General features: G+C 37.8%; 1 protein-coding gene across 4 annotated transcripts; it reads left to right on the forward strand.

The window, feature by feature from the left end:
• The first annotated feature begins 548 nt into the window (after positions 1-548).
• On the forward strand, positions 549-24,184 carry LOC106082088 (arylalkylamine N-acetyltransferase 1). Of its 4 annotated transcripts, none has more exons than XM_013244412.2 (4): positions 549-762; positions 20,395-20,604; positions 23,140-23,409; positions 23,468-24,184. In XM_013244412.2, exons 2-4 carry the CDS (start codon positions 20,407-20,409, stop codon positions 23,639-23,641), a joined length of 642 nt encoding a protein of 213 aa, XP_013099866.2. In that variant the 5' UTR covers positions 549-762; positions 20,395-20,406; the 3' UTR covers positions 23,642-24,184. The 4 variants fall into 4 exon arrangements, with proteins under 4 accessions (XP_013099866.2, XP_013099865.2, XP_013099863.2 ...); XM_013244411.2 differs by lacking the exon at positions 549-762 and adding an exon at positions 13,315-13,453; XM_013244409.2 differs by lacking the exon at positions 549-762 and adding an exon at positions 20,192-20,210.
• Positions 24,185-25,534: the final 1,350 nt, after the last annotated feature.

The following is a 25,534-nucleotide window of genomic DNA, read 5'->3' on the forward strand; positions in this document are numbered from 1 at the left end:
CAAGAGCTTGCCTTTGGTTGTACCATGCATATGCAATAGACATAGGCTAATGAACGATCATTTGACTTTAGTCAAAAAGGATCAAGGCTTCAATTAATCAATATTGTTTTGTACGCCATTTGAGGCTCTTACCCTTATTAAGGAAAAAACTTAGTTCTAAGCCCATATTGTAACACTTTTACACCGGTATTCATAAAATTTAATGTAGATTTCATATAGGTTTATTTGACAGATTTCCTTTACAGAACTGTCAAATAAACCTATTTTAAAGCTTTAATAGGTTTTGTGAATACGGCCGTTATTGTATATTCACATATCTCTTGGAATTCTACTTTAAGTCAACTGATTTGATTTTTGATTTTTTCCATTAGTTTTCGTTTTGGGCGCGTTTACTAAAGGTATACAAAAATATTTGGAATTTTATTTTAGTTTTATATTTTTAATTTTTATTTAGTTTTTTTTCGTCAATTTCTCCAATTTTATTAACTCTTATTGAATAATTACGATTATTTATTTTTCATTTCAGTTTTGGTCTATTGTCCACTTTTCCACTTTCATATGTGGTACACTGAGACGTATACGTATTCATATCTCCTTCGTACTCTACGTATGTATTAAGTATATGCTCCAGTCTATTTTTTTCCAACGTGAATAAAACCACATACAACAACGAATAAACAACTAAGGGCATTGTAAACATCATTGCACGAATATATTTGTCTTCGTCTGCTACTACTGGGTATAGTTTGTGACTGGCTTTGTGTAAGTATTCAAGGGGGGCTTGGTCTTATAGTATCCACAATATTTTCACAAATACAAATATATTGCTTCACATATATAGAAATACACACAGTTCTAAGTAATACAAGCAGTTTTCTTTTATGGACAGTGGTTTTTGTTGGAGTAGACAAAAACTTAAAAACTTTTGGTAGTATGTAGAAGCACAACTGGGATTCTTTTTAGGTATTTGTGACAATATAAACCAATTTATTCAAAATTTTTTTTCTGGGAATAAAATGTAAACAAACTTTTTTATGAAAATAATTTTTTGACATCGCTATAAAAATAACAAACGCGCTAAGTTCGGCCGGGCCGAATCTCATATACCCTCCACCAAGGATCGCATTTGTCGAGTTCTTTTCGCGGTATATATTTCAAACAAAGAACAATGGGAATGAATTGTTATGCTATTGGAGATATATCAAGTTATAGTCCGATTCGGACCATAAGTGAATTAAAAATTGAAGACCATAGTCGAAGTCATAGGGTAACATTTCAGTCCATTCGGATAAGAATTGCGCTTTGTAGGGGCTCAAGAAGCATAATTGGGTATTTATTTCAAACAAAGAACAATGGGAAAGAATTGTTATGCTATTGGAGATATATCAAGTTATAGTCCGATTCGGACCATAAGTGAATTGAATATTGAAGACCATAGTAGAAGTCATAGGGTAACATTTCAGTCCATTCGGATAAGAATTGCGCTTTGTAGGGGCTCAAGAAGCATAATCGAGAGATGGGTTTATATGGGAGCTGTATCAGGCTATAAATCGATTAAGACCCTATTGAACATGCATGTAGAAGGTCATGGGTGAAGCCGTTGTACAAAATTTCAGCCAAATCGAAAATCAAAAGAAGTCAAGATCCCAGTTCGATTTTTATGGCAGCTATATCAGGTTATGTACCGATTTGCGCCATACTTAGCACAGTTATTGGAAGTTATAACAAAACATCTCATGCAAAATTTCAGCCAAATAGGATGAGAATTGCGCCCACCAGCGGCTAAAGAAGTCAAGATCCAAGATCGGTTTGTATGGCGGCTATACCAGGTTATAAACCGATTTGAGTCATACTTAGCGCAGTTGTTGCAAAATTTCAGTCAAATCGGATGAAAATTGCGCTCTCTAGAGACTATGGCAACTATATCAAAACATGGACCAATTTGGCCCATTTACAATCCCAACCCACCTAAACTAATAAGAAGTATTTGTGGAAAATTTCAACCGCCTAGTTTGACTCCTTCGAAAGTTAGCGTGCTTTCGACAGACAGACGAATGGACAGTCGTGCGGACATGGCAAGATCGACTTAAAATGACATGACGATAAAGAATATACAATATATACTTTATGGGATCTTAGATGCATATTTCGATAGGTTTCAAACAGAAATTTTTATGGTGGCGGGTATAAAAAATTTCACAAAATTTTCCACAACATCAAAATATTACTAAATTTCCAATAGAAATTAAATTTTGTTAAAATCTAAGACATTTTTAATTAATCTTTGTTATACCCACCACCATAGGACGAGGGTATACTAATCTACTCGTACCGTTTGTAACGCCTCGAAATATTAGTCTAAAACCCTATAAAGTATATATATATTCTTGATCGTCTCGCGTTCTGAGTCGATCTAGCCATGTCCGTCTGTCGAAAACACGATAGCGGTCGAACCCGTAAAGCTTGCCGCTTGAAATTTTGCACAGATACTTAATATTGATATAGGTCTTTGGGGATTGCAAATAGGCCACATCGGTTCAGATTAAAATATAGCTGCCATATAAACCGATCACCCGATTTGACTTCTCGAGGCGTGGAAGCCGCAATTTTTGTCCGATTTGTCTGAAATTAGCATGCGGTGTTGTAATATAGCTTCCCATAACTGTGTCGAGTACGGTCTGAATCGGTTTATAACCTAGCTCCCAAATAAACCGATCTCCCGATTTGACTTCTTCAGCCCTTACAATCCGCAATTTTTGGCTAAAATTTTACATGTAGTGTTCTGTTATGACCTCCAACAACTGTGCCTAGTACTGTCCAAATCGGTCTATAACCTGATATGACTCCCATATAAACCGATCTCCCGATTTGACTTCTTGAGCCTTTACAAGCCGCAATTTTTGTTCGATTTGGCTAAAAGTTTGCATACGGTGTTCCGTTACGACTTCCAACAACTCTGCCAAATACGGTCTAAATCAGTCTATAACCTGATATAGCTCCCATGTAAACCAGTCTCTCGATCATCTTTGTTCGGTTCCTAGAAGCTTTAATTTTTGCTGGTTTGACAGAAGTTCGGTTGTTGGTGTTGTAGCAGTTTGTTGTGTTCTACCTTTCGTCTGCTTAATTCTGTTGAGTGTCAAGATCCAGGAACTCTGCAACTTAGACGGGGTGCGTCCACAGGGATCTGGGTCTGAGTCGAGTGGGTCTGGTTGGCAGTTAAACAGGTGACGTGTATGGTGCGGTCCCTGGTTACAATCGGGACAATCGCACGTCGGCATCAATCCTTGCTCTGTAGGAGTTGAAGCGACTGCATCTGTCAGAACTTCTCTGGTTTTCAAGGGGGGGTCAATTTCTTCAGGTGCAATGGGAAGCGGTTGTTCTCCAAGGACAACATTCACCCGGTAGCCATTTACCGCATCTGCTACCGTGTCTGCATGAATGTTGTCTAGACCTGCTTGATATGCCCCTTGATCTAGAGGTTCTCTCTCTTGTAGCGCTGAACCTCACACTCTAGAACGTGTAGATCTACCTTAAGACTTCTGGGCGTTAGATATCTATCCACAAAATGATGATTTGGATGGTTTCTGTGATAACAGCCCAAAAGGTATTGCTTAGATAGCATGTAGTCATGTCTTTGTAAGTAGCACGGAATTTCTAACTTAAAATTTTCTTTTTAGAGGTTACTTTATAGTTTTTGGAGCGCACAACAAGCCGATTACTGGCTTAGGTGTATGTCCATAGTGGCATGGGGCGGATTAATATCTGCACCCCCTTTTCAACCTAACCTAACCTATGTTTTTGCACTGGTAGGATCTTTGTCTCCTGATGGAGGTGGTCCACATGAGAACTGAGGAGACAACCCGTCGCAGTTCGGAGGAATATTATTCCACTGTGTGTCACAAAGCTGACGAGACCACACTGGGGCTGCATAACATACCACAGACCGGCCAATTGCTTTGTACGTGGTCAACAAGGTTTTTTTATTGGCACCCCAAGTACTGCCAGCAAGTAACTTGAGGAACTTGTTTCTACTTTTGACTTTATCGCAAATTACCGTGGCATGTAAGGAGAATGTGTAAGAGCTGTCAAATGAGACGCCAAGTATTTTGGGACACTTGATGGTCGGAATTATTTCTCCATCGACCATTGCACAGTCAGCTCAGTAATAACCTCAGGCGTATTTGTAGTGAACAATGTGGCTGAAGATTTGGTGGCGGATATCTTCAGATTTCTTGCAGCGAAATATGAGGCAAGTTCGTTGAAGTAGACGTTGAACCTATTGCAGACAACAACAACAATTGTCAACAATGGGGAGGGGGAGCCGATCGTACAATCATCCGCATATGATACGATCTCTAAGCCGTCTGAAGGGGGTGGAATGGAGAATAGGTAGAGGTTAAACAGTGCCGCAGATATCACCCCGCCTTGGGGAACTCCCTGTTTCACTCTACGGTGCTTCGACTTCCTATCTCTAAATTCCGCAACTAACTGGCGAGCACACAGATAATTCCCGACCCAGCGTTTCAGGGCTGGCTGGTGGGACGTGTTGGCGATATCCTCAAATAGTTTGGCATGGCTGACGGTGTCGAATGCCTTCGATAGGTCCAGTGCCACGAGGACCGTCCTATCACATGGCCTGGGCTGATTGAAGCCACGGCAAATGTGTGCGGTGATGGCATGCAAAGCAGTTGTTGTGCTATGCAGTCTTCGAAATGAAACTAACTACAGAAGTTTGGTATGCAGATTATGCCCTTCAACTGAATTTATTTTGTATACATTTTTAGCAGAATTCATGGTGGCGGGTTTCCAAGATTCGGCCCGGCCGAACTTACCACGCTTTACTTGTTTGTTTATAGCCATTATTTGTCTTCATCTTCTTTTAATTTTTCAAAAACATTCTTCTAGTAAGGCCAATCCACTGTTAACTTATACATAAGATGAGAACAAAACATGCGAAAAACAATTTTTCTATGTATTGACAATGGGTATAGGGAAAGTTTATGGCAGCAAAACAAAAAAGAAAAACAACAACATCAAAATCCTTTTTGTGAAAGCAACAGTTGTCCTTAACAAGTCATACATACATACAACTCAGCTGAAAAGGGAAATGACTTTTTCATTTTGAGTTTTTTGTTTCACGAAACAAAAACTTAATGGAGCAGAAAATGAGGGAGCAACAAAAAAAAACACAACAGAAATTGAAGGTTAAAAGAGCAGTTGAAAAAGATTTATGATAGAGCGGACATTTCAATTCATTTTCAGTTTATAGGCAAGGTCGAGATGGTAGAGTTATAGCGAAATTAAATTGTATAAAAGTTTTGAAGGAGAACAATTTTTAAAGGAGAAACATTTATGAAGGATATTTGAAAAAATATTATGAAAGCAAAAGGAAAGATATAATTGATCCTATATCCAAGCAAAGAGAGGCATAATACAGTTAATCACACTTCTCCATACAATTTTAGAATTATCTGAATGGGAAACGGATAATATTAAGATTTGTATCTATCAACTCATTTTAGAGAGATTAGATATTCATAAAACATATAAAAGTTAATAAATAAAAATTTTTTATTAAATTAGATATAAATGTCAAAACAGGCTTAAAGTTGAAATTTGGTTAAAACCTTTACTCTTTTCATATACTAAAGCTATCACATTTTCTTCGAAATTCCTATAAATACTTCCCTACAAATATTCCAGATTACTCAATATAGATAAGCAATTTCCCTTTCAATTATTGTATATATGCCATTACTGAAGGGGAAAGAAATGGAAATGTAGGTTAATTGCATTTTTCCCCATTCCTTTTTTTAATTAGAACACTCGGTAAAGGTTTTGACAAAACTCAAAGAAAGCAAAAAAAAGAAAAAAAAATCCATATTGTACAAATTACATTCCATTCTCTCATCCTGCCCTTAAAACAATTTATACTGCTCTTTCCCCTGGCTTGCTTCTTCTGTTCATTCTATTTTCTCTTTGCCCTTTTATAAGGGAGTTGCCGATAGTATTATGCCCTGCAAGTAGTGGCAGCAACAACAAAACAATCGTTTTATTACTACAAACCCATACCAAGGCACAATAAACACCAAACACCAACAAACAGTTCCACACAACAACGAAAAAATCACTTTAATACATCAAAAACATTCACTCGCAAACACTTGTGTGTTTATGTGAGAGTTCAATCTCTCGTTCTCACACACAATCGCACACCTCGTATAGCAGCCATAAATGACAGGAGTCGACATTCAGTCATCAATTTATCCTCTTAGGAATTTTTTATTTGAAAACCTAACCTAGTTACTGATAACCGCATAAATTTCCTACTGGCAAATAATGGACATGCCCACAAAGCGATAAAAGATTTAATGTTACCAGATTGGTAGGGGAAATAGGTATCAGCAGGGTAGACTGGATGATTTTCTGTTAAACTAAAACAAATGAAAACGATTTAAGTAAGGTTCAGCAAAGTATCCCATCCCACGAGCTGTCATTACTAATATGGAGTTCATACGTAAATTTTCTACTAGGGTTGCTCCTTGTCATTTCTCAATGGAGCTTAAATCATGTCTGATTTTAGATGCCCACTATAACAGAACTCACATATCGCGTTCGGCCAACTCTTCGTGCCTCGTTTAACCATCTTTGTTGCCATCTTCTATACTTCGGGCGAGGTTAGTATAATCCACGCCCTGTTTGGCTTTAAAGATCCTCAGTCGCTCCATTGCGAGTAAAATACTTTTAATGGTCTTCATTAGTATCTTTATTTTGCTTGGAAGAGGTCAGCATATATTGGCCCTAACCCTGCTTAGCTATGAGGTTATTTCCGCTGTTTCCGTCGTTGCGTACTCAATTTGCTTCGAGTACGTTAATTTGGCATTCAGTCTCATCCCTAGGTATTTGACAGACGTCTTTATGGGGATGATAATGTCGTCTATATGCAGCTCTATCTCCAGAGGCATGTGTCAACAAGTCACCACCTTTGAGCCTTGCAAGGCTTTCGAAGGTATTTAATTTTTCCTGGAAGAGCTCAAATACTGTCGATTGTGGCATAGACCATATAGAGTACACTTCATGGCATTTTTATCAAAGCCAGAGCAGATATTAAAAAACGTCAGCACATTACCAAAAGCTGTTGGTATTACTTTTTCAATATCCAATGGCATTTTTCTTTTTTTTTCTATCAGCCAACACTCAGGGGATGTCCCCTATGAATGCAGTGCATTACGTTGGCGAGAGGAAATTAGGAATTGGAGGAGGGGAAAAGGATGTAGTGCTTATTGACATTTGTCTTAAATATTTGGATGTCAAAGGGGGTGGGAAAAACATTAGCCGGAATTCCACATACGAACGGTACGGGCGAAATAAGAATTCTCTCTATAATGCATTGTGCGGTCCTCAGGCCAATCAATTACAAACGGGTGTGAGTTCCTGAGATGTCTAGTATCCCTGACATACATCCTTACATCAGGAATAAGAAGACGAATATCAGATGAACACACACCATGAAAGTACCGATAGAACAGCGCAAACAACCCACATTGCGACGATGATCAAAGGAGGCAATAAGGTTGGATACCTTACTGTCCCCAATCAACGGCATCACTCTCCTCTGTACACGGTCCAGTAGCTCCAGGGGTGATTTTGAAGCTCCAGCCCATACATGTGAGCTGTACTCTATTTTCGGCCTTATCAAAGTGGTGTAGATGTTAAGAGGATCAAACGGAGTAAAGTAATTCTTACACCGTTTAAGGAAGCCCAAACACTTGAATGCTTCTTTCGACACTTCAAATACATGTTTAGCCCAACGGACATTACTTTGTATTTTCATGCCCAGAACATCAAGAGCTTCTGATTGCTCAACACCTATAGCGTTGATAGACAAAGATGATCGTTATGGGTCAGCGAATCGTTTGTGTGACAATTAGCAGCATTGAGACTTCCGTGCATTAAAATCGACTCGATTCATTCGACCCTACTCAGAAATGGCCAGCAAATCCTGGCAGATCCATAACCCGCCTCTTGTCCTCAATCTCTCGAAGACTCGGCCTATGGTCGAATGAGTACAAATGACAGAGATTACTGTCATCCGCGAATGAGTAGATCGGTTTCGATGTCTGACCCAACAGATTGTTGATGAAAATAAGAAAAAGAGAAGGAGGAAGAACGGAGCCCTGGAGTACAACATGCAGCACTGAGTCTTCCGTGCATTAAAATCGACTCGATTCATTCGACCCCACTCAGAAATGGCCAGCAAATCCTGGCAGAGTGTATCATCCATAACCCGCCTCTTGTCCTCAATATCTCGAAGACTCGGCCTATGGTGGAATGAGTACGAATGACAGAGATCACTGTCATCCGCGAATGAGTAGATCGGTTTCGATGTCTGACCCAACAGATCGTTGATGAAAACAAAAAAAAAAAAGAGAAGGAGAAAGAACAGAGCCCTGTGGTACACCTGCGGTCAATTTATGCTCATTGGATGAAAGAACCCATCTATAACGACTCGAATAGTGCGATCTCTGAGAAAGCTCGAAATAAATCGAACGAAGCCATTACAGACACCACAAGCTTTGATAGTAGTTCACCATGCCAGACCCTATCAAATGCCTTGGAGATACCAAGAGCCACAACCTTACTCTCACCAAACTGATGGATTGAGGGACTTAAACGTTCCGACAGAAGTGCCTATAGAGCGATTTCTGCGGAGCCCATACTTTTGGTCGCTAATAAGGCCATTCGACTCCAAATACCTCACAAGATGGTGATTAACCATGCTCACCATGACTTTGGAGAGAGCGGAGCATATCGCAATTGGCCGATAATTCGCAGTGTTGTTTGCCTCACACTTTTTGGGTATTGGTTAAACGTTCGCAACCTTCCAACGCGCCGGGAAGACTCCCGCATGGTAGGCAAGGTTGAAAAGGTTTCTTAATGGACGAGCGAGCGTCGAAGAACATCTGCGTAAGACAAGTGTTGGTATGCCATCCGGGCCGGGGATTTATTTACGTCAAGATTCTCAAGAACACTTTTAACTCCACGAGTTCGAAAATATATTTGGGGCATGACACCAGGTACATTTTCGATTAAGGAGTGTGGTTGATTGCCATTCGGCAGGGAAGAGTTCCCTGCAAATATATCAGCCAAGAGGTTAGCCTTATCAAACGGGTCAGTGAACGTTTGATCATCCTTAACAAGAGTTGGAATAGACGACATATCTTTTTAAAATAATGGGAATAAAAAATGGCGTAAAAAAAAAATGACGTAAAAGCAGGGGTTTGTTTTTATGGATGTTACTAGCTGAACCGTGCCCGTCTAAAGCCTTGGGTTCGAAAGCGTTTACCCAAACATCTCTTATATGAGTCCCATTTTGCTATGGTTGGTAAACATGTCTGGTTTGGTGGATTTTTGGGGGACGGGCGTACCCTAAACCCTTAGTCCCGAATGTGCATGCACAATTTGTTCTCTACTCTTTAGTTCATTTCATTTGAGCCTCATATTGCGCTGAACGGTCTTTGTATCCGTTTGGGCGGGTTTTGAGGGATACCTCTCATCTGGTGTTTTTGAAGATTAAGGTAAAGGGATTTTCCTCCCGCTTCTAATATTGGGTTGCCCAAAAAGTAATTGCGGATTTTTTAAAAGAAAGTAAAAGCATTTTTAATAAAAGAGAATGAACTTTAATCAAATATACTTTTTTTACACTTTTTTTCTAAAGCAAGCTAAAAGTAACAGCTGATAACTGACAGAAGAAAGAATGCAACTACAGAGTCACAAGCTGTGAAAAATCCGCAATTACTTTTTGGGCAACCCAATACCAATTGTGCAAAATTTCAAGAAAATCGGGTCAGCCCTTTTGAGCCTATACAGATCGCATGACTTGAACCTCATTTTCAATACCATATTCGTAATCTACCCATGAAGACTTTTCATTTGTGTCCTATATTGTCATGACAATAGGTCTATTTGATGAGGTTTTGGGGTAGGCGCGGGCTTCTAAGTACTTGGACCAATTTTTTTATATCCAACTCATACACTGCTCCTAAATACCTTTCATTTGAGTTCCATATTGTTTCGATGGGCCCACTTTTATTTTTGGGTGGTGCTTTAAGGGTAAGAGGTTTCATATACCTAAAATCCTTTATTTCTATTATATGTTTGCCAATTTATTACGTACTTCTGTGTTATGGTTACAGGTGAGCAGAATTTTTCCATATTCCCCCATTTAGTAAAACCTACATGGCAATGCTGTGCAGAATTAAATGTAAACGGTCATTTGTGTATATGTTTTGGTCAGTGATGGCACCTAGTCATTGTGGGTACTTATTTGTGTGCAGATTTCGTCGTAAGTTTTGAAAAAAAAAATAAACTTTGAACACATTTTCGACAAATGTTCAAATATACAAAAAAAAATATTCTAAAAAATTCTGAACAAAAATATTTATGTGAATAAAATGGCGAGGATAGTTTTTATACCCTACACCACAACTGTGGAACAGGGTATTATAACTTTGGGCATTTGTTTGCAATGGTAATAAGGAGACGAGTCTGACATGTCCGTCTGTCTGTCCATGAACTCTTGTAATCATGGTACATGTCCCATTTGTTGTCCTATTACCATCAAATTTTGTGCATGCTATTTTATTAACCCAAGAACGGACGTTGTTGACTTTGGAAGAAATCGGTCCAGATTTACATGCAGCTCCCATATACATATCTTTCATCTGGTGTGTCTTATTATGGCTGCAGCAGCCACAGTTTTGGTCCGATCTTAACGAACAATCATCCACGAGGTGTATGATTTGACGTCTCAACTTGTGCGCGAAATTTCATTAAAATCGGTTCACTTTTGGATATAGCTCCCATACATATCTTTCATCCGGTGTGGCCCATTAAGGCTATAGACATTTGATCTTTAAAAAATTTTGCAGGAGGTGTTTGATTTAACGTTTCGATTTGTGCTCAAAATTTCAACAAAATAGTTTCAGAATTAGATATAGCTCTCATATATATCTTTCACCCGATGTGGCCTATTATGACTGTAGCAGCCACAGTTTTGGTTCGGTCTTTACAAAATTTTGCGCGAGATGTTTGATTTGACGTCTAAATTTGTGCGCAAAACTTCAACAACTTCAGTTTGGGTATAGTTCCCATAAACATATATCTTTTATTTGGTATGCCCTATTATGGAGGTAGAGCCCACAGAGGTTAGCATGTCCGCCTATGACGCTGAACTTCTGGGTTCAAATCCTAGGGGTTCAAATCATAAAATATTAGCGGTGGTTATACCCTCCTAATGCTAGCGACATTTGCGAGGTACTTTGTCATGTAAAAACTTCTGCTTAAAAGAGGTGTCGCACTGCGGCACGCCGTTCTGACTCGGCTATAAAAAGAAGGCCCCTTATCATTGAGCTTAAACTTGAATCGGTCTGCACTCATTGATATGTGAGAAGTTTGCCCCTGTTCCTTAATGGAATGTTCATGGGAAAATTTGCAATAGTCAGATTTGGTGTCGCAGGGTATTATATAGTCGGCTTGGCTCGACTTCTGTCTTTCCTCACTTGTTAATTCATGGTGGTGGGTAACCAAGATTCGGCTCGATCGAATTTAGCTCGCGTTTAATAATTTAGTACCTAGTGTTAGTGTTAAGTAAATATTAGATTAATGCAAATAAATGAGGTTCTGTTTAAGTGTCAAACGTTATTTTTGGCTTGACGTCTGTTTCGATAAATAGAGTTCTCACCTTGATCAAATAATTTTGCCAAAATTATTATTATATTTGGCATAAACTGCAATGAGCTGCAAAGTTGCCGAACAAAGGTTTTGGCGAGTTTTTAGTTGGCAGAAAAATTGGAACACATACGGACCGGTAGGCATGAATTCATAAATGGGATTGAAAACTAAGTTTAAGAAAAAACAAGTAAAAACGTGCTAAGTTCGGCCGGGCCGAATCTTATATACCCTCCAACATGGATGGCATTTGTCAAGTTCTTTGCCCGCTATCTCTTTATAGGCAAACAAAGGATAATGGATAAAAATTGCCTGCTATTCGAGCTATATCAGGTTATGGATCGTTTCGAACCATACTTGCTTTGGATGTTGGATTTTAAAGTCATTGTGCAAAATGTCAGCCAAATCGGATAAGAATTGCGCCCTATGGGGGCTCAAGAAGATATATCGGGAGATCGGTTTATATGGGAGTTATATCAGGTTATGTACCGATTCAACCCATATTGGCATGTATGTTTGTGGTTAGATTAAATGTCACTGTACCAAATTTTAGCTAAATCGGATAAGAATTACACACTATAGATGCTCAAGAAGTAAAATCGGGAAATCGGTTAATATGGGAGCTATATCAGGTTATCAACCGATTTAAGTCACATTTGGCATGTATGTTGAAGGCCATAGGAGCAGTCGTTACACACAATTTCAGACAAATCGGATAAGAATTGTGGCTTCCATGGGCTAAAGAAATCAAATCGGGAGATCGGTTTATACGGTGGCTATCTGAAACGCAAATCTGAAACGATATGGCTCATTTGCAATCCTCAACGACCTACATCAATATAAAGTATCTGTACAAAATTTCAAACGGCCAGCTTTACGCGTTCAACCGGTTATAGTTCGGTTATGGCTTCCAATAACTGTGCCTAGTACGGTCCAAATCGGTCAAGAACCTGATATAGCTCCCACATAAAACGATTTGACTTCTTGAGCCCCTGGAAGCCACAATTTTCATCTGATTTGGCTGAAATTTTGTACATGGTGTTATGTTAAGACTCCCAACAACTGTGCTAAGTACGGTTCAAATCGGTCAAGAACATGATATAGCTCCCATATAAACCAATCTCCCGATTTGACTTCTTGAGCCCTTACAAATCGCGATTTTTTTTTCCAATTTGCCTGAAATTTTGCATATAGTGTTTTGCAACAACTGTCCAATTCCGTCTATAACTAGATTTAGTTCCCATGTTTTAGAAGAATCTATGTTGGTGGCTTCCCAAAATTCGGACCGGCCGAACTTGGCACACTTTTACTTGTTCCATTTAACGAGCCCTTTTCTCATCACTGATGCGTATCATATGCGTGTATGTAAGTATGACCAAATATCACATCCCATCACATCGTATCACACACAATCAAACATTCAGCTCAAAATCACTCGGTTTTGTGTTATCGTCCTCTACATCCCAGCATCACTTTCTTCATTGGCAAATGACTGTGTTAGTGTTGGGGGGGGAATTTCCTTTAGATTTTCTGTTATTTGACTTTTCAATGTTTAGTGTAGTGGCAAAATTCAAACGGAACGGTTTACTTTTTTTCCCCCGAAAAAATATTGCGGATGACAAAGCTTTTTTTTTACTTTAAATAAGCTTAGAAAATAATAAAAAAAAAATTAACAAAAAAAATAAGATTTATTGAAAATAGTAAAGAATATTAATAACAGGCAGTAGGTAGTAAGATATACCCTAACTAGTGTATGGTTTAAAATATTTAAATAGCTGTTGGTTTTGAAGTTTTATTTTTAAATATGACTCAAATTTGTGTATGCGTGCTTTAATATATGCTTTAATAATTCATTTGGCACTTGTTGGGTTCCCCTAAGAGTCAGTCACAAACACCATAAGAGTTGGAGTGTGAGTTATATACAAAATAAGCGTGCGTGTGACAAATTATAATTAAACCAGTTATTGTACTCTACGAGTATATGTTATAGTACTCTTTTGTTGCCATAGTGGCTGCAGTTCATGGGCAATCCTTTAGGTTGAAACTCTTATTCTCTCCCTGTGGTCAACACGCTCTATTTCAACTGAGATTAGAGAATAAATCACAAAAATGCATTCGTTCTTAGGGAACGTGAGTAACTGAGAGGAACAGCAACACATACATATACAACTGCATGCATGCATAAGCCTTAAATGCTATTACGTTAATGGTTTCACATTGGAAGAGATTATAATAGGATTATGATAAAAAAGCAAAATTTGCAAAGCAAAATCACCAACAACAGTAATGGAAGCTCGACAAAGTAATTTAAAGGGCAATCATCTTCGCCATCATCATCATCATCATCCTCATCATCATCCTCAACCTCTTCGCCTCCGGCTTTTGCACACATTCATCTTCTGATAAATATTTGAATGGTAGTAAATGATTGGTAGTGAAATTACGAGTGTGATTACTTGCTGCCACCATGGCGACAGGTGGTTGTTGCTTCCGTTCTAGTGATTGTGCCAGTGTGTTAGTATGAATGTGTATATGCGTATCCGCCTCTTGGCACACATTGTGTGTGATGGATTGTTGATACACAGCACAGTGTAGAATGTGTGCATAATCTTAAGAATCTGCTGTGTAGTTCATCGTGTATGTATGATGAAGAAAGTAAAAAATTACAAGTATGTATGATTGTGTCTGAGTACACATTATCAAAAGAAATCGATTGCAGGATAACATTATTTTTTAAGAAAATTGGAATTTTTTACATGATTGACAGTCATTATAAGAAGTCAGTAAAACTAGACAAGTGATTAGTAAAGCAAAGGAAGATGTTCATTGTTAACTGAAAAGAGAACCAGGTCCATTAACGCCGAATGAATAGAAAAATACCAAAAAATAGAATTGTCTAGTTCGAGTTAGGCAAGAGATATCCAAATGTAGTTTTGATTGGCATAAGGAGAAATATATAAATAAAGAATTTTTTTGACATCTAAGGTCGTTAGAAATGTTTGCTAATCAGCAGTTCTATTTTTGCTGCCTGCTTTCTTATTTTCAGCAAACAAAAACTGCTGTTTTAGTAAAGTGCCAAATATGGCCGAATCGGTATATAATCTGATATAGCCCCATATAAACAGGACTTGGTTGAAATTTTGCATAATCGCATCTACTATGGTCTCCAACATCCAAGCCGATTCATACACTGATATAGCTCCAAAAGCATAGAAACTTTTATCCATTATCCTTTGTTTGCCTATAAAAAGATACCAGGCAAAGGACTTGACAAATGCGATACGAGTAAGTAAAAACGTATTAAGTTCGTCCGCACAATAGTTTTGGATATCCAACACCAAGGGTATTAAAAATCTTATTTAATTAAAACTATCTACTTTATTCTAAGTTATGTCCAAATATGGGCCTATCAGGATCATATTTATTTTTGGCATAAAAAAGGCCTTATATGCACCACAGTTTCAAACTTCAGCGAAATCAGACAAGAAATCGTATGTAAATATATGGGATTTAAACCATAAATCGGCAGATCCTTCTACATGAAAGCTTTCTCTGCATATAGTCCCAAATTTCAAAGAATTTGTATAATAAATGCGTCTTTAATAGGCTTAAGACCCTAAATCGGCACATCGGTCAATACGACAAATAAAGTCTGATCTCGACCATCTGCAGTTTGGACAACGGCAGGCCTTGTCAAACTCAATGTTCCAAATTTCAGCGAAATCGGCTTTTGAATTTGTTTTTTTGAGCTTAAGACTCTAAATCGCCAGATCGGTGTATGTGATAGCTGTATCAGAATATCGTCCGATATGGACAACGAGATGTCTAGTGTAACCCAAATTGCAAATGCAAATTTTGCCCATGAACATTCCACTAAGGAACAGTGGCAAACTTCTCACATATCAATGAGTGCAGTCCGATTCAAGTTTAAGCTCAATGATAAGGGGCCTCGTTTTTATAGCCGCGTCCGAACGGAGTGCCGCAGTACGATATCTCTTTGGTATACCTACGTCACAAATGTTGCCGGTATTAGGAGGGGAAAACCACCGCTGAAAATTTTTTGTGATGACCTCGCCAGGATTCGAACCCAGGCGTTCACAGTCATAGGCGGACATGCTAAGCCCTGCGCAACGGTGGCCTCCTGTTCTAAATCTTAACTAAATCAGGTTATATTATGGACTTAAGATCATGAATCGGCAAATCGGTATATATGACATCTATATGTAAACAGCACGATATGGATTATATTCGGGTCAGATATCGGCGAAATTGGGTTATAAATGCGCCTGTTATGTGCTTAAGATTCAGAATAGGCAGATTGGTCTATATGGCAGTCAAATGTAAATATTGCCCCATATGGATTATATTCAGGATAGATATCGGGAGCCATAGTTTAACTCTCTGTTTTAAATCTCAGCCTGTTATGAGCTTAAGACCCTGAATCGGCAGATCGGTCAATATGGAAGCTGTATCAAATAAAATCCGATCTCGACCATCTGCAGTTTGGACAATGGCATGCCTTGTCAAACTCAATCTTCCAAATTTCAGTGGAATTGGGAAATAAATGAGTCGTTTATGAGCTTTAAGCCCTAAACCGGCAGATCGGTATATATGGCAGCTATATCCAAATACAATCCGATTTGGCTCATTCAAGAACTATAAATCTACGTAAGCAGGAAACACGGATCTGTTCCAAATTTCAGCTCAATATCTCAATTTTTAGACTGTATGGTGATTACAACTGACGGACGGAGGGACAGACCGACGGACATCGTTAAATCAACTTAGAATTTTACAACGACTCGACATATATACACTTTGTAGGTTCGGAAAAGGAGGTTTTTCTATGTGTTGCAAACGGATGAAAATCAAAGTGTTGCGCTTTTTATATCCTCCACCATAGGATGGGGGTATACTAATTTCTTCAATCTGTTTGTAACTCCTCGCAATATTCGTCAAAGACCCCATAAAGTATATAGATTCTTGATCGTCATGACATTTTAGGTCGATCTATTCATGTCCGTCCTTCTGTCCGTCCGTCCGTTCTTCTGTCCGTCCGTCCTTCTGTCCGTCCGTCCTTCTGTGCGTCCGTCCTTCTGTCCGTCCGTCCTTCTGTCCGTCCGTCCGTCTTTCTGTCCGTCCGTCCGTCCTTCTGTCCGTCCGTCCTTCTGTCCGTCCGTCCTTCTGTACGTCCGTCCAACTGTACGTCCGTCCATCTGTCCGTCCGTCCATCTGTCCGTCCGTCCTTCTGTCCGTCCGTCCGTCTTTCTGTCCGTCCGTCCGTCCTTCTGTCTTCAAATCACGCTAACTTTCGAAGGAGTTAAGCTAGCCACTTGAAATTTTTCATGACATTTTAGGTCGATCTAGCCATGTCCGCCCTTCTGTCCGTCCGTCCTTCTGTCCGTCCGTCCTTCTTTCGGTCCGTCCTTCTGTCCGTCCGTCCTTCTGTCCGTCCGTCCTTCTGTCCGTTCGTCTGTCTTCAAATCACGCTAACTTTCGATGGAGTTAAGCTAGTCACTTGAAATTTTGCACAAATACTTCCTATTTGTGTAAGTCGGTTGGGATTGTAAATGGGTCATATCGGTCCATGTTTTGATATAGCTGCCATATAAACCGATCATGGATCTTGACTTCTTGAGCCACAAGAAAGTGCAATTCTTATTCGATTTGGCTAAAATTTTGCATGAGGTGTTTTGTTATGACTTCCAACAACTGTGCTTAGTATGGTTGAAATCGGTCAATAACCTGATACAGCTGTCATATAAGCCGATCTTGGGACTTGACTTCTTGAGCCACTAGAAAGCGCAATTATTATACGATTTGGCTGAAATTTTGCATGAGGTGTTTTGGTATAACTTCCAACAACTGTGCTTAGTATGGTTGAAATCGGTCAATAAACTGATATAGCTGTCATATAAAAAAGGGTACCCTATTTTTTATGTCCGAAGGGGGAACCGACCCTTCCCCTTACTCCAATTTGTGAAAACGCCTGATCTCGGAGATGAGTGCGCGAAATTTGGTTTGCACGCTTATGGTAATCCAAAAACACGTAATTTAGGTCGTTCCCCCAGATAGGCCCTACCCCAAAACCCCATCCAAATGGACATGTTTATTGATTGGGACAATTTGTTTATCATATTGAAGGTATTTAAGAGTGGAATACTAACTTGATATACAAATTTTGCATAAAACATCCCCAAACGGATATGTAGACCGCAAGGGATAATTTGGGACTCAAACAAAAAGTATTCGAAAGTAGAATAGGAAACTTAGATTAAAATCTAGGGTCTATTCCCAGGGGAGTCGTCCCATCCGAAAATTATGCCCCAAATGCACATATACCCCAAACACGACAATATGGGACTAGAAGGAAAGGTATCTGAGGGTAGAATACGAAACTTATATAAAAATGTGAGGTCAAGTTCAAGGGGGACCGCCCCACAACAAAAACCACTCTCACACGATCATGTAGATCGATCAATATGGGACTCAAACGAAAGGTATTTGAGAGTAGAATAAAAACTTATATAAAAAAATTGGGGTCACATCCCAAAATTATGCACCAAATGGATATGTAGACCGAACGGGATAATATGGGGTGCTATTGAAAGGTATTTGAGAGTTAAATACACATATAAATTATTTTACAATTTTGACCATATCAAAAGTGGGCCGCAACAACTTAAAGGTAGATCAAAGCACACCGGGGTAATTTCCAGCAAATTTTAAGATTTCGCCTTATATTTTTCCCTCTCTCAATATCTTTTTGCATCTTTTACAGCACAACATGTAGTATCTCCGTTGCATTCATCTTCCATGAATTTATCCCTTGTGCGTTGCTTCAACATCCACGTTACAACATCAGAAGCTTCATTATGTCTGCGACAATTTTCGCAAACTTCTAAGAGCCAACAAGAGCAACGTAGACTAATAAACAACAGAGTATTGCTTTTTATTAATTATTAATTGGCTAATTTATTAGGCAATTTTTGTTTTTCCAACATTTGTGCCATCTGCAGAGAGGGAACTCTCCGGCCTGTTCACATTAATCGCTTGTTTACAAACAAACCATTATTAATTGGTTTTTAGCATCATGGCAATAATTCTCAAATAATTTGCAATAAATAATGCCAAATGGTATGGGGATGCGATGCGCCTACGTTGTCTACTAGCGGCATAAAATTGCCGTTAATTGCTTTAAGAGACAAACGCTGAACTGTTTTGCTATGCAACATGGTGCAGCCTACGTTGTATTCCCTTTTTTTCACACAGTACGTAAATATGTTAATTGATGTGGCCGGTAAGAAGAAAATTGAAATTTTATTACATGGCGTAAATTAATTTTTGCGAGAAATGAGGGTGTTGCAAAAAACTGGAGCAATAGTGTAGATAACTTTTATTGTAGTTGAATGAAAAACTTATGAGATGACAGAGGGACATATAAAAGGGCGATATGGAGGCCACCGTAGCGCAGAGGTAAGCTATGACGCTTAACGCCTGGGTTCGAATCCTTGCGAGACCATGAGATAAAAATGTCAGCGTTGGTTTTCCCCCCTTAATGCTGGCAACATTTCTGATTCGATTTAGCTATGTCCGTCTATCTTTCTGTCCGTCTGCAGACAGGTCGCAATTTTCATCCGATCGTCTTTAAATTTGGTATGGGCATGTTTTTCGCCCTAGAGACGAAGCCTATTGAAATTGGAAAAAATCGGTTCAGATTTGGATATAGCTCCCATATATAGGTTCGTCCGATTTGCAGTAATACAGCAATAAAATGGTCATTTGTTAACCGATTCTCTCGAAGTTCAGCAGGAAGGATTTTTTTATAACTCTCGATATTAATGGTTAATTTCATAGAAATTGGTTCAGATTTGGATATAGCCCCATATATATGTTCGTCCGATTTACAGTAATACAGCAATAAAATGGTCATTTGTTAACCGATTCTCTCGAAATTTGACAGGAAGGATTTTCCTATAACTCTCGTTTGTTACTGATTTTAACATATCTACAAAATTGCGTCAAAATCGGTTCAGATTAAGATATAGCTCCCATAAATATGTAGCGATCGATTTTTACTTAAATGTCCGTAGTAGCTAAAATTTTCAACCGATCTGCACAAAATTTGGCATGGATTGCTTTGTTACTGATCTTAACATATCTGCAAGATTTGATCAAAATCGGTTCAGATTTGTATATAGTTCCCATATATATGTATCACCTGATTATATGTATCACCACTTATATGGCCGTAGTAACAACAATTTTCAAACAATCTGTTTGAAAGTCGTTTCGGATTTAGATATACCTCTCATATACTAATCGTTTTATTACCGTAAAATGTACTATGCTATTTTTTTAGTTCAAAAATTTTATCGACGTACACTTGAAAACTTAACAACCACAAACAAATGTCTGTTATACGCTTTGCAATTAAATAGAATTTCGCATTAACTTTACGAGAGTGGAACGACATGAAAGTTAAATAAAATCAACTTTGTTATGAAAATCTTAGTTTAAAACTTCATTTTGCTTGTTTTTATCTGAACGTGTATGATCTCAACTGGATATTTTTCAGCTTTGGAGCCAATTATTTAAAATATTTATTTTTTTTTCTATTCGAAATTTTTTTCTATGTTTTTTTTAATATTTTCTTTTTTTCAGCTAATTTCCACAATGGAGTATAAACTTATCACAGAAGATCGTTACGATGATGTCATACGACATTTAAGAGACAATTTCTTTGCCGATGAACCTTTAAACAAAGCTGCTGGCTTATGCCAACGTGGTTTTGGAAATCGTGATCTAGAACATCATAGTTTGGAAACATTAGAGGATAATTTAAGTTTTATGGCTGTGGCAGACAACAATCAGGTAAAGTAATAAAACAGTACGCTAAATCAAATCAATCAATCAATGTCATGGTTGTTGGTGTTAGGAAATCGAATCACAAATTGGGATTTTGATATAAGCGGCATGTTTGTTTTTTGCCTTTTAAGCTTAACCCTACCTATTGAGTACGCCTCTTGCAAGGCAAATCTTTTATACAAAATAAAAATTTAAGCATTGCGCTTTGTTTGTTTGTTCCGAATAGACTTAAAACTGCTGAACCGTTTTTCATAGATGGTAGAGTAAACGGGCATGTTTACGTATTGGGACAATATGGGCATAAAATTAAAGGTGTTTAAGTGTAGAAGTGTAGGGGGGGCGCCCCATCCCCATCCCCAAATGCCATATGTATGTATACACTGAACGGGACAAAATGGGACTCAAACAAAAGGTATTTGAGAGAAAAATACGAAAATTATATAAAAATTTAGGTCGATTTCCGGGTCGCCCCAAACAAAAATTATGCCTCTATTGAAAGCTATTTGGACCATGTCAAAAAAGGGCTGCAAACGCTTATCGCAAAGCTAGTTCTATATAAAAATTAAATTATTAAAAATTAAAATTTTTTATAGAAATAAAATTTTGACAAAATTTTTATAGAAATAAAATTTTGACAAGATTTTCTTCAGAAATAAAATTTTGACAAATTTTCTGTAAAAATTTATTTTTGACAAAATCTTATATATAAAATTCAATTTGTGTTTGTTTGTAGGTTTGTTTGTATGTTTGTGTGTTCCTTATAGACTCAGAAACGGTTGAACCGATGTTCTTGAAATTTTCACAGAAGGTGCATAATGACACAGTGGTGAAAATAGGGTACTACATTTTTTCATATCTGAAGGGGGAGGGGGGGGGGGGGCGGACCCTCCCCCTAACACTAATTTTCAAAAACGCCAGATCTCGGAGATGGGTAGTGCGATTTAAGCGATATTTTTTGTGCTCTCATATAGTATCCTAAAAATAAAAATTTGGTATCCAAATTTCAGATGGGGTACCACCCCAAGCCCCAAAACACCCCTAAATCGGACATATTTACCGACCATGGCAATATTGAAAGATATTTGCGAGTAGAATACGAATCTGATATCCAAATGTGGGTCCACCCCTTTCCCAAAACACCCCCAAACAGGACTTATTTACTGACCATGGGAATATGGGGCTTAAATAAAAGGTATTTAAATGTAGAACACAAATATGATATCCAAATATGGGACCAAGTGTTTTGGGGGGCCGCCTCTCACCAAAAACATCCCCCAAAGGGGAAAAATTTACGACCGTAGCAATATGGGGCTCAAATGAAAAATCTTTGGGAGTAAACCACGAATTTGATATCAGTATTCGGGAAAAGTGTCTATGGGGCCACCCCACCCCCACAACACCACCCAAAAAGTAAATATTTGCTGACTATTGCAGTATGAGGCTCAAATAAGAGGGTTTTTAAAGTGGAACACGAATCCGATTTATATGTTCAAGGCCAACTCACTGAGTGGCCACCCGTTCCCCAAAACACCCCCAAGCCGTTTGGGGTTCAAATAAATGATATAAAGTTATATGAGAATAGAGTACGTTGCTGATATATTTTCCGGGCTTAGTATTTGGGAGACTACCCCAATCCCCAAAACACCCCTAAATCGGGTATATTTACCAACCATATCAATGTGGAGCTTAAATGAAAAGTATTAGAGGGTAGAGCAAGAATTGATACCCATTTTCGGGTCCAATTTTCTAGGGGTCTACCCCTTTCCCAAAATACCCCACAAACAGCAATTTTTTAGTGACCATCACAATATGAGGCTCAAATAAAGGTATTTGGGAGTAGAATACGAGTTTGATATCCAAATGTAGGACCATGTATTTAGGCTATCACCCCTTTCCCAAAACACCCCCAAAGGGAAAAAATTTGTCAACCATGCCAATATGTGGCTCAAATGAAAGGTATTTGAGATTAAAAAACTAATTTGATAACCTATTTTGGGGCCATGTGTTTGGGGGACTCCTCATCGTGTAAACTCCTCTTAAGCCAATGGCAATATGGAGTTTAAATAAATGGTATTAGAGAGAAGAGCACGATGCTGATATTTTTTCAGGGCCAAGTATTTGGGGGATCACCTCTTCCCCGAAAACACCACTAAATCAGACATGAGAATACCGGGCTGAAATGAAGTATTTTAAAAATGGAGTACACCTTACATCCAAACTTAAATTCGTAGACCAATAAAGCACATGTGGGATTCAGATAAAGGCACTTATATTGTTAAACTGTTAGTCAAGTTAGCATGGTATTTCACGAAAAGGTCTTTAATTGTCCAAAATAAATATTCCAAGGACACTTTTGTTCCATATAAAGTAAAAGAAGGCACAGCGGAGCGGGCCCGGGTCAGCTAGTTTTATATAAAATTTAAAATTTTTCTATAAAATAAATAAACAAAATTTTCTGTAAAAAACACTTTCACAAAATTTTCTAAAAAATTAAATTTTTAATAAATAAAGCTTTTAAAAAATGGCATATCTCATTTTCAGATTGCTGGAGTCATCTTAAATGGCATTTTGCGTCCAGGTGATATTTTAACATCACAAAAGAAACTAGAATTGAATGACGATGTGAAATTTAAGAAAATATTCCAACTTTTATATACCCTCAATCTTAAAGAAGACATATTTCAAAGATTCAATGTGGACAAGGCATTTGATTTGCGTATATTATCAGTGGATGGTCAGTATCGAGGCCAAGGTATAGCCAAACATTTGGTGAGGCATAGTGAGGATTTAGCCAAAGAATATGGATATAAGGTAAGCATTTAAACAATGAAACTTGGAACATGGTCATCACATAATATGTTCCTTACAGATCATGAAGGCCGATGCCACTGGCATTTTCTCCCAAAAGATTTTAAAATCCCATGGCTTTGAGGTACTGCTGGAACAGTATTACGATAAGTATGTTGATGAATTTGGCCAACCTGTGTTGAATGTGGAATCTCCCCACATTAAGTTACAGTTGCTTTATAAATTACTGGACTAAATTAAGAAATGAAGAAAAATCTCTAACCTAACCTAAGATTTTTTTACAAATGTTTCCTTTTGTGAAGGCAAAACCTTAATGCTAAATGCTACTTTATATATTTTTTTTACATCCACCAAAGAATAAGGTTCCTGAGACCAAATATTTTGATCATAGCTAGTAGCATGAGAGAAAAAAAAAACCATTGTCCACACATGCGACCACAAGCGTATTTTTTTCTAATTTTAAGACAATAAAACGAATATACTAAACTATACAAAAACAATAATTACCATTTATGTATTTATATATACATAAGTATATTTATGAAATGTTTAAGCCCATACCTATATGTATGTACGTAGTTAAGCTCAATGCACTCAATGCAGTATATTTAGTATAGCCCAAGACGCAAACAGGAATATATAAGAATTTGAACGTGAGTTAATATATACAATATATACATGGCATAAGTTTATTTTGTATGTATGTTTGTAATGTGTTTTAGAAAACCAATCAAAAATATAAAAAATAAAATTTAATCAAAATATTGAAGAACTATAACTTAATTGGTGAAATTTTGTTATAAGAAATTAACGAACTGGAATATGTTTATTAGCAGCTTATGTTAGGAGGTAAACCTAACAAGGGGACTTGGTAGCCTTAATACTGCCATAAAGTATTTGACTAAAATCTAGAACCTTAAAAACCATAGAAGGAATTTTTAGGAATTTTGAAACGTCCAAAATCTCTATGGAGAAAATGTAGTGTACGCACTGGTGCATGTACTTGAAAAATGTAAAAGTCTATGGTTAATTTTAGGCACCCAGAATCCTTGAAACAATTTAAATGAAATGGAATATTAATCAAGACTAAAATCATGCGATTAACTTAAAACAACAAAACTTTGAAAATGTTTAGTCAAATAAATATCAAATAAAACAACAGATTCTTATAGGTCTAGATAAGGTTTTAGTGGGAATCTGCAATCAGTTTCCCTTACACATTCTAGCCCATTGCGATTTCATTGGAGAAGGAAGATGTGTTCCTATTCCTATCGCTGAACCAGCCTGATCGCTATGCAAATTTCCCACCTACATTCCATTAAAGAACAGTGGGCAAAGTTCTCACATGTCAATAAATGCTGTCCGATTCAAGTTTATGATCAATGATAAGGGACCTCCTTTTTATAGCCGTACTAGCTGACCCGGGCCCGCTCCGCTGCGCCTTCTTTTACTTCATATGGAACAAAAGTTTCCTTGGAATATTTATTTTCGAAGATTTTTTCGTGAATTACCATGCTAACTTGACTAAGAGTTCAACAATATAAGTGCCTTTATCTGAATCCCATATGATCTTTATTGGTCTACGAATTTAAGTTTGTATGTAAGGTGTACTCCATTCTTAGAATACTTCATTTCAGCCCGATATTCTCATGATTTCTGATTTAGTGGTGTTTTCGGGGAACAGGTGGTCCCCCAAATACTTGGCCCTAAAAAAATATCAGCATCGTGCTCTTCCCTCAAATGCCATTTATTTAAACCCCATATTGCCATTGGCTTAAGAAGAGTTTACAGGATAAGGCGTCTCCCACACACATGGCCCCAAAATAGGTTATCAAATTCGTTTTCTAATCTCAAATACCTTTTATTTGAGCCACATATTGGCATGGTCGAAAATTTTTATTCCTTTGGGGGTGTTTTAGGAAAGGGATGATGCCCTTAATACATGGTCCTAAATTTTGATATTAAATTCGTATTCTACTCCCAAATACCTTCATTTGAGCCCCATATTGTGATGGTCAGTAAAAAATTGCTGTTTGTGAGGTATTTAGGAAAAGGGGTAGACCCCCAGAAAATTGGTCTCGAAAATGGGTATCAATTCTTGCTCTACCCCCCAATTCCTTTCATTTAA

The sequence above is a fragment of the Stomoxys calcitrans genome, chromosome 4, assembly GCF_963082655.1.
Source record: "Stomoxys calcitrans chromosome 4, idStoCalc2.1, whole genome shotgun sequence".
Lineage (NCBI taxonomy): Eukaryota > Metazoa > Arthropoda > Insecta > Diptera > Muscidae > Stomoxys > Stomoxys calcitrans.